The sequence below is a fragment of the Musa acuminata genome, chromosome BXJ2-2 (genome assembly GCF_036884655.1).
Source record: "Musa acuminata AAA Group cultivar baxijiao chromosome BXJ2-2, Cavendish_Baxijiao_AAA, whole genome shotgun sequence".
Classification (NCBI taxonomy): domain Eukaryota; kingdom Viridiplantae; phylum Streptophyta; class Magnoliopsida; order Zingiberales; family Musaceae; genus Musa; species Musa acuminata.
Window position 1 is genome coordinate 32,569,858 of NC_088339.1, and position 10,566 is coordinate 32,580,423.

Below are 10,566 nucleotides of genomic sequence, written 5' to 3' on the forward strand. Positions count from 1 at the left end.
TAAAATGTCACAACTATTTGGTTGGATCGATTACATGAATATTTCTTTTTCGGCCATTGAACTTCAAAGTTCATAAGACCTGACAACAAGTGAATTAAACTAGCAGAATTGGTGCTAGCCATCTCGGACATGCAATCAAACACAAATAAAAGATTGCAAATAAAAGGTATTAAGAAGTTCCTAATTGTCTAGGATCATTCTATTTCAACTGTACAACTAAAACGAGAATCACATTACACATCAAATTGTGTTTTAGCATAGGATGATGACACTTTTAAGCGCAGATTCAATTTCATCTTTGCACTACCATATTCTGGTTGTTTACATCCAGCTTGGTTAAGAATGATGAATACCGATATCGGTGGATGCTCAGGATTTCTGGTGCATAAAAGCTGCGGCATCAGACATCTTGTTTTGACTGTCCTGTTCGACCTTTACACTCCCAGGATCATCGACGGCCATGGGAGTAACATCCGGAGCCTAACATGCAATGAATAGAGGGAAATAAGGCATGTTGATTAGCATTGCTATAACTTGAGATTCAGCCGTGCATTGATTAGAGATCATAAGAACTACCTTAAGGCCTGAGACCTCCTCAGCCATGGGTTCCACAGCTTTCGCATTATCTCCAACTACCTTTTGAGCTTCCTGCAATATAGTATCCAAATTAAATGAAAAGAAAAACTGAAGAAAAGGTTCCATGCATGTTGTGCGGAAATGAAGAAAAAAAGTAATACAGAAATCTCCATGCAAATGGTAAATCATGCCTGTGGATGTATATAATGAAGAGATCATGAAACTGTTCTTGTTATACCAACACCTCATGGATATACCAAGCCTCTAGATAACTAAATCTTAACCAATCAAGGAATTTCTAACAGAAATAAAGCAAGAAATATAACATATATGAGTCTTATTTTGAACAAAGTTGAAATCCATTTTTAGATTTTCCAAGGAAAGTCTCTTCCAAATGATAGGCATTTTGTTATACGTCATGGATATGCCAAGCCTCTGGATAACTAAATCTTAACCAATCAAAGAATTTCTAACAGCGATAAATCAGGAAATATAATATATATCAGTCTTTATTTTGAACAAAATTGAAATCCACCTTTTAGATTTTCCAACTAAAGTCTCTTCCAAATGATAGGCATTTCAGTAATTCAAGAAAACGTGTATGCATGTTATGTTTATGTCATATTAAACGTCCAAAATCGTCCCTTTGCTACAACCAAATGTTCAAATTGTTCGCGTACAAAAACCTTTCTTAAGGCCTGCCTCGCCTTTAGTCCTTCCCCATGAAGATTGCTGGTACGGTTAACAAGGTCATTTATTGGTTTGAAGGAAGAAAGGTTTTGGCATTTGTCTTCACACCAACAACGAAGCCCTAGATATGCCATGTCATATCCATCCTTTACCTCTCCAATCCTCCCTATCTCCTTCTGAACTCTTCACAGAGGATGATATATACCCCATCTATGGCTTACCCACAATTTAGTAAATAGTGAAAGAAGTATGAAGGCATAAACAAAGTTGCTTGTCTTTTAATAATAATTAATGTTAATAATAATAACATAATAGTTAAATATTATATTAACATTAAAATTAATAGCTCCTAGAGCAGAAAAAACAGTGACAACGGACTCTCAATATTTTCACGTGCTCAAACTCTATGGAATATGCAAATGGCTGTTAAGAGCTCAATAACAGGTAAAACAACACTAACGACAGGCTCTGCAGTAAAAATCAATCATAGCCGTTTAAAATTTAAATACAGATACACACACATGCACATATATTGACAAGTAGTTGGATATGCTATGATTTGCACAAAGGATATCAGCAAACCCTACCTGATCTTTAAGCTCACGATCCATATTTTCCTTTTTTATTCTCATGTTTTGGATATTATTCGAAAAAGGTTTCCTGTACTCAGATATCTGTCAGTGAGAGGCATTGAATGCTACCCCAAGGAAAGAAGATGAAAAAAAAAGATACCAGGATGAATCTTCTGGATGCTTGGAATCATCCACTTCCATGTCAGACTCAGGATCATGTCTTTCATCTGGATCCTCTTGATCTTCATCTGGCTGAATATCGACAAGCAACATATGAAATAAACAGTGGGAGGCAACTTTCTCAAGTGTATTTTTCATATACTTACAAAAAATGTGAAATTACGTATGCATCACATCTCTTCATACACAGTGAAATTGCCCTTAATAAAACTAAATGATTGGAAAACATTTGACAAGACAACTGAAATAATTCCTTGCCAACAGGGCACCGGAAATGTATAAGGTGCATAGCCTAGACTGTAATATTTACTCACTAGTATCAAACTCCAGGATTGTCATTATTCTTGTACCACAAAGCATGTGGCATGTGGGTGTGCATACCCACTCAAGTGGTGGTCTGCAATGTCCATAATGCAATGTCAACAAAATCACCTTCTTCATGTTGGCTCCTGGTTGCAAGATAAGTGCCACTGTAATCCCCATCTCCAGTGTCATTGAGTTGTGCTAGTCACATGCTCAAGCTCAAGCCTAATTTTGCAAAAGGCACAACATGGAGATAAGGTTGACTGTAACTGACAATTGACGGCAATCTAATTTTCTCTGAGAAATCAGGTATATGTTAAGAATCAACCAGTGGCTGAAAATTCGCTGGAAACAGCTCAGAACCAGTCAGAAATCTGTTGAGTCGACTTATATTGAGGGAAATTGGATGATCCCAGCCAATTACAGCAAGAAACCTCGCCAGCTAGAAGTAATCAACAGGAGGGGAGAGGCTGACGGAGAGAAGTGGTGACGGACAACTTACCTTCTATGCTACCGACATCCTTTCCCAATTGCTCCACTATCTGATGTTGTTGCATCACCATCGCTGCTTCAACTACCAGCAAACTTGCACAAGCAAGTGCAAAACCCTCTATCCTAGTGGATATGTGCTTGGACTCAATGGAAGAAGGCGAGATTGTCCCAGCTTCCGAGGAAGTTTTGGAACGGTTTCCTTGAGTATTTGATATAATATATTTTATGAATTTATGTGAGTCTCTGCGGTAGCTTTTTGTCATTAAACAGTTTAATGCATTAGTTATTTTTTCTTATAACTATGATTCATATATTAAGCAGTGTGAATTACATACCTTATGTAGTTTAATATATAATTAAGTTAATTTAGATTTATAAATTGCATTATAACATAAAATTTGTATATAAGTTAAAATAAAATGCCTTCATTCATTATTACTCCTCAATCGTATTTTTTTTGTTCTTTTCTAATTTTTATTTTTTTATTTTACACTATTGGACGACTGATTCCAATCAACCCACTCCGACAAAAACCTTCTTTTTGCCGCTGAACTTACCAATACCGATCTTGAAGTTACGACCTATAGCCGTGACATTTCACTTCCACGATAACATAGCAACATGGTGTGGCATGATTGATACAGCAAATTTGATAGAACAAATCCCCAAGCAAAGTTTGAAATACTAATAAAAAAAGTTTTAATAAATGCACAAGTAGAAAATATGCAAAAGAAGATATTGAATGACCTGCACAGATGCAATTTACATCCCTCTGAACCTTGGTTTAAATGTCGATCTAGCAGGATTTAAATGAGTTTGCCTTGTGCATGTTAGCTGTTTGCCTTTAGAACATTAGCTGTTTATAACCTGCATGCAGTCTATTGCTGTCACCCCTAGTAGTATGATGGAATCATGTTATACGTCATCTTCCACCTCTATCTATACACCATAAAATTATCAAAAGAATCATACATTTCTCATAATTTAAATGCTTTTATTTATAATTTATAGATGAGCCTACGAACATAGAAATCATGTAATATACAACACTGATAACAAGTGAGATAGCATTAATAATAAACCTAAAAGCAAGCAACACGTCTGACTCTGATCAAATTCAACTAACACAAGTTTAAGATACCATTTGGATCTATGTTGAAGATAAGACACCATCTAGCGTAAAACAACAAAGAAATTTTGGCATAAGAAGAAATAAACAAAGAACTAAGATATCTACGAAATGATTGAGGAAGTGAAAAAGGAGGAACCTATGAGCCTACTGCAACTTGACAATATATGTGCTTTGGCATGGACAAGATAGAAAAATTGTTTTCATTTATGAACAACTAGGTGGAGAACCAAAGAAAGATAAAATGAGGAAGAATCATCTAGATAATATGGACATATTGAAAAGAGACCTATAGATATTGTGGTTATGCGAGATGAATCAATTAATATTAATGATTCCAGGATGAGATAGAGGGAGAACTATAAATATTTTACTAAAAACAATTATAAGGATTAGCTCTTGATTTAACTAGAGATATTTCCTTATAGAAGACTCAATGATAGGAAAAGACTCTCAGTTGATCCTAAATAGTTGGAACATTGTGGCTTGTCGTTTTTTATGATCAAGTAGCTTATCTTTCAAAAGAGATGATACGAGAAGCTTCTCCAAGAATGTTGTTATCTGGCAACTCCAACGCAACCTTATCTTTCAAAAGGCCTCCACTAGTTTTTTGAGACCTCCTGAAATCCAGTTTCAGGAAAAAAAAAGCCTAAACTAGATCAAAACACAATGCATTTTACATTTTATCTCAAGCTGCAAGGAACTGTTTCAATTACTTAGTTTCATCATTGATTTTGGTGCAGCTTCTGCCATAACAAAACCAAAACAAATGGTTTTTGACCAGTTCAGGTGAAACTCGAAAACCAGAAATCAAGCACACTTATTGTGCATTTGTAATAAGAGACTGACTATCTCCCTAAAAAGACGAATGAAAATTATCACACCTAATTTAATCTATATATTCAAAAGAAGAAATACAACATTGTGCTGAACATCAGCAAAAATCAATCAAGTAATAATTATCGACTTAAAAATATATATATTCATAGTTAATTTTCCTAACAATACATAAAATCAAGTCGATGCAGAAACACACAGAACTTGCTTTTTTACTATTAAATAAAATAATCAACATATAAATAGCAGTCAATCCATTTCATTTTTGCAATCAGCAATGAACTCTTTCTTATTAAAAATTTGCTTAACACATTTTTATTGCACATCCAGTAAGACAGAGTTTGTATAACTAATATGGATTTAGCATAATTGGAAGCTGAGATAAGGACTATTTGATTGAAACAAAATGTTAAAGTAACAAGGATTAGAGACCAATAAATAGGGCTTCAGCATAGAAAACTACCTCTGGGAACTCTGTATCAGGTGGCCGTTCCTGAAATTGGACACTAGGAGCATGACGAAGCTTTGAAAGATTATCTAGAAGCCTTGCTCTGATCTCATCCAATTGCTGGCGTGAATTCTTATTCTCCATATTACTTGGTGCAACATGGAGAGTATAATCTGGTCCAAAATACTCATAATATTCATGTTGAGGCATCTTGTCATCAACTTCTATTCCAAGTGCAACTCCTGTCTGATCAAGAAAGTTCACAGACAAAGTTAGATGTTAAACTTGGTAACCATGCATTAGGCCTAGTATTGTGTTACTTAAAAAATACAGTTCACATCATTAAAGGAATTGAAGCTAAAGGATTTTTATGTTTTGATCCCAAGTAGAATTTGATGATGATAGAAAATGGATGGCTTTTGAACAGGAAGACACACACACACACACACATATATATATATATATATATATGTATGTATGTATGTATATATATATATATATATATGTAGGTATATATATATATGTATATATATATGAATATATATATATATATGTATATATATATTCAAAAATAGATCCCATAGATGCACGCTGTTAAGTACAATATACTTTACTTGACATATGCACCCAAGTTCATACCTGCTTGATCTAGAAACATGTTGGATCATATCCAAAAATTCTTCTTTTCTTTTCTATATGGTTAAGCATACAACTAACGCTACAAACTTGGAAACCTTAAAGAAACAATGAAAGTACACAATACAAGAAAGTTTTGTAACTATTTAATTCTATTCTTCTCCTTCACAGAATTGGAGTGCTATTCAGAAAAATAATGTGCCCGTTACTTTACCTAGAAATATAAATACAATCATAATAAATAGAAAAAACATGTGGATTAAGAGTGCTAACGGTATTGGTTTTATCAAAGTACCTCATAACACCAACAGCGAGCAACATTCCTGATAGTATATCCACCCCCACCTACCAGCAATAATGGCACATTGAAAGATCTCATATATCTCACACACTCTGCATGGCCTCTAATAGAAAGGTTAAAACAGCCCAACCTATCTCCAGATAACGAATCAGCACCACACTGAAGTACCACTGCACCAGGCCGGAAGACTTCCATCACTTTTCCCATAATGGGTCTAAAAAGAGATTGATAACTCTCATCATCTATTCCATCATCTAATGGAACATTCAGAGAGTAATATTTCCCCTTCCCATATCCAATATCACGTATGTCCCCTGTTCCAGGAAAGTAATCTCCAAATTTGTGGAATGAAACTGTCATTACTCGGTCGGTTGTGTAAAAGGCCTCCTCCACACCATCTCCATGATGGATATCGATGTCCACGTATAGCACACGCTGAAAGCACAAAGACCAATAGACACACAATTTAAGGTAACAAAAAATACGAGACAAAAATAGACATAGGAGAAGACAATATCAGTTAATCAAACAAAACAAATCATTCTCCAATCCAGTAGATCAAAACAAACAACCAAGGGAAGTAAAGCATTGGCATAAAATGTACTTGGACATACATTTTGGTAATCATCAATGCCATCTGAATCTATGAAGCTAAACGACTTAGGAAACCAAAGCTTCTGTGATGAAGGCCATTGTCTCAAATTGCTGAAGGACAAATCACTAGATCATCTATTCATCATTGTAGAAGCAATTAACATTTTCATTGATAGATAACCAAGTCTTACTAGTGACATCAGAATTCCTTCCTGTGGTTGATAGCCATATCACTTGTTGTCTTCCTTGAAAACCACATCGACAATTTTCATTTCTCTTATGCTTACAAAAGCCCTAATTCAGCCCTCACAAACTCCACCCTTGAGGTTAGGCAAAACAAATTGTGGCACCAGATGTTTGAAGCACATGCTAAAATGATTTTAGAATAACTAAATTATTAATCTTTACCTAATATCATCACTCCTTCTATCATACAAGTCATGCGATTATTTTATTATACGGAAGGCAGAAAAAGCAGTTCCCTAGGGGCAAATAAAAGCCACAAATTTAGGATGGCAACAACCCTAAGAAGGAGCAGAACAGAGGAATCGACGAACCTCGTGGTATTTGAGGAGCTCAAGGATGGAGAGGACGATATCATTGACGTAGCAGAATCCGGAGGCCTCGCACTTCTTGGCGTGGTGGAGGCCGCCGGCCCAGTTGATGGCGATGTCGTGGCCGTGGTTGAGCTTGACGGCGCCGCCTACGGAGCCGCCGGCGTAGGCCTGGCAGAAGGAGTAGAGACCGTCGAAGACGGGGCAGTCCTCGCCGACGTTGAAGCGCTTGAGGGCGCGGATCTGGTCCTGCTGGGTCTCCGGGGAGATGGAGCGGAGGAAGGCAACGTAGTCGTCGGCGTGGAAGCGGCAGAGGTCGCGATCGCGGGCGGGGTTGGGCTTGTAGACCTGCATGTGGCTGAGGAGGCCGTAGTGTGCGAGGAGGGCGTGCGTCATCCGGATCCGGTGCGGCTTCATCGGGTGGCCCTGCCCGTAGTAGTAGTTCCCGATCTCCGAGTCGTAGAAGTAGCACACCTTCCGATTCGTCGCGTCCGGCCCCACGCCCGGCAGCGAGTTCCCGCCGCCCATCTCCATGCCAAATCCCCTTCCCTTCTTCCTTTTCCTCTTCCTCCTCTTTACCTCTTTCCAATCCTATAGACTATAGAAAACAAAGAATGGGAAATTAAGCCTAAGACAATGGAGACGTTGGGAGACGCAAAGAGAGAGAGAGAGAGAGAGAGAGAGAGAGAGTGTGTGTGTGTGTTTATATAGGTTGGCGATTTTTTTTTATTTAAAAATAAATTCTCGAAAAAACACCTGAAATTTTCTCTAGTAGTAGAGCCTTAATTTAAAAAAAATTATAGAAGACTTTTTTTTTTTTCAAATGATCATTGTGTGTTGATCGATCATCGCTCTACACCTAGTCTTTGACCGAGCCTTCAATCTATTGGTTGTTCTCTTCTCTCATGCTAGACCTACCTAGCGACGGACATTACGAGTGAGGGTGGGCCGCCTTCCATCCTTGGCCAGAGAGTTGCGGGTAATGATGAGAGCATGCCCTGTCCCTTCTCATCAATGATTGACGACAATGAGAGAGCATAATGTTGCAGATAAATATATACAAAGGATGTTTGATGTAATATTCTATATATATTTATGTCTTTCGATTTTATACATGCTTTAAGAGGACTTACAGTAAGCTTAACAACCCCTTTTTTATTAGTTTTTGTAGTTAGTTTAGTATTGTAAATGTAAGTTACGTGCAGTCGTCACATAGAGATAAAACTACTTAAAAATAAGTTATCTAGAGAACTATTTTGTAGATTTTCTAACTCCACAAAGTGACGTTGAGTGTCAGCTAGTACAATATCTAGGAGCTATCTAAGTGGCACATTGCTGGATGGACCTTTGGGATATTATTTAGAGCTAGTTTTATATCTTGTTCCATAGTAATATCATATGAGAATTTATGAACACTTGTGGTCATGATGGATCATCTTGGAACCTCTAATATGTAATTATTCAGAACTTTGAAAGTTTATGTTTGTAATTTACATTCTCTATCAAGTGTTTGCTAAAATGTGGGATCCTGAGTTAAATGTATCTTCTAACTTGTCTTCTCTTTTACAGGTCCTTATGAGATAATAAGAGGTTTCGATAAGGCTAACCCTTTATAAATTAACATACAAGGGTGACACACAACTTAAGTAAAATCAACTACTTCTGTGATATATAGTATCAGAGCAAGACAAGCACACTTATAAATACTTAACATACAAACTTAGGGGACCTAACGAGGCTACGTTGAGGGCAACTAACACACGTGATCGTCTAAGGGAAACGAGCATAGAGATGTAGGGAAAGGAGTCGCTTACAAGAGCGAACATTCGAGATTGACATTTAGAGGAATAATCAACCCTTCTCATAAGAGACACCATAATGACAAGCAAGTTGGGAAGAACACAACACACAAAGGTTAGGATAATTGAGTTTGAGCTACAGCTCGAAGTTGGTAGCCAAACTTGATAGTGCTCAAGGCAAACAATGGTACTTGACAAAGGATGAGACTGTGCAAGAAGGGATGAGTTGCTCGACGACTAAAAGAGTTATGTAAAGCTTACAATGGTGATGATGGACTATTCATGATCATTCCAAGGTAACTAAAACTCGGAGTCATGGAGCATAAAAACTTTATTTTTGGCATAAGAAGTATACATCCATGGGAGGCTAAAGTGTATAGTAGGTTTAGCATGTTACTTGGCTTTAAGGGATGCATGGGGATTATATTAGCGAAAAATCATAATATAGCCAATGCGTTCACAATTGTGAAACACTGTATAATTTATTCAGCAAGGCGAAGTAATCCAAGGGGATGGTGGTTTTAGAAACTTCTAGAGAGAATGATACAAGGAGAAAATTTATTATAATAGGGTAGATATCTAAGAGAGATAATCATGTGTAACAGAGTGCACATGTTAAGGGGGGCACCTCAAAATGATAACTCTATAAAGCTCAATGGAAAGAGTGAGCGACGAGAAGTCGTCCATGATCTTGCAGGAAACAAATGCACATTTATAGTCAGTGTGGAGATCAGACTCAATGAAAAACTAACTCGTAGAATAATAGGTGTGAGGGTCATTATCAACTTAATGCAAACCGAGAAGTTGATATAGAAGAAAAAATATAAAGCAAAGGCACAAAGCTTTTTTTGAACAAAGATCAAGGATATAAACTCTTGTAGAGACAAGAGTGAGATCATGTGGTTATATGGGTCCCTTATTCTGATCGATTGAACTCATCTTATATGGTGCCAAAGTTAAAAAGATTCAAAAGTATTCATCTTAAATGCAGGTTATATGCAATCATCGTGATAAGACAAAACTACCTAAAAATATACCATCCAAGTAGCTAAAGATTTTGAAGGTTTCCTAGCTCTGTAGAGTGGTATAGAGTGTCAACTAGCATAATACTTTGGAGCTACTTGAGTGGCATATGGCTGGATGGGCCTTTAGGGTATTATCTAGGACTGGTTTGTTGTCTTGTTCAATAACAGTGTCATTGGATACTTGTGAGGACTTTTGGCGGCAACGAATCACCTTGGAACGTCCGTCATATAACCATTCAGAGCTTACGAAACATATGTTTGTAATTTACATTGTCTATCAAGTGTTTGCTAAAACATCTACTTATGGGATCCTGAGTTAAATGATTCCTTTAACCCGTCTTGTTATCCATAGGTCTTAATAAGACCATAATAGATTTCGAGAAGGTTGACCATTTATGCATTGACACATGATGGTGTTGCATGACTTTGA

The 10,566-nt window shown here is 36.9% G+C and overlaps 1 protein-coding gene across 1 annotated transcript; it reads right to left on the reverse strand.

Annotated features, from left to right (window-relative positions):
• Window positions 1–169: 169 nt before the first annotated feature.
• Window positions 170–7,985, reverse strand: LOC135606146 (histone deacetylase 1-like). Its single transcript, XM_065096974.1, has 7 exons — window positions 7,316–7,985; window positions 6,159–6,599; window positions 5,243–5,473; window positions 1,999–2,090; window positions 1,854–1,926; window positions 577–648; window positions 170–480 (listed from the first exon to the last, which is right to left on the reverse strand). The coding sequence occupies exons 1-7, from the start codon at window positions 7,844–7,846 to the stop codon at window positions 370–372; spliced, it is 1,551 nt and encodes a 516-aa protein (XP_064953046.1). The 5' UTR covers window positions 7,847–7,985; the 3' UTR covers window positions 170–369.
• Window positions 7,986–10,566: the final 2,581 nt, after the last annotated feature.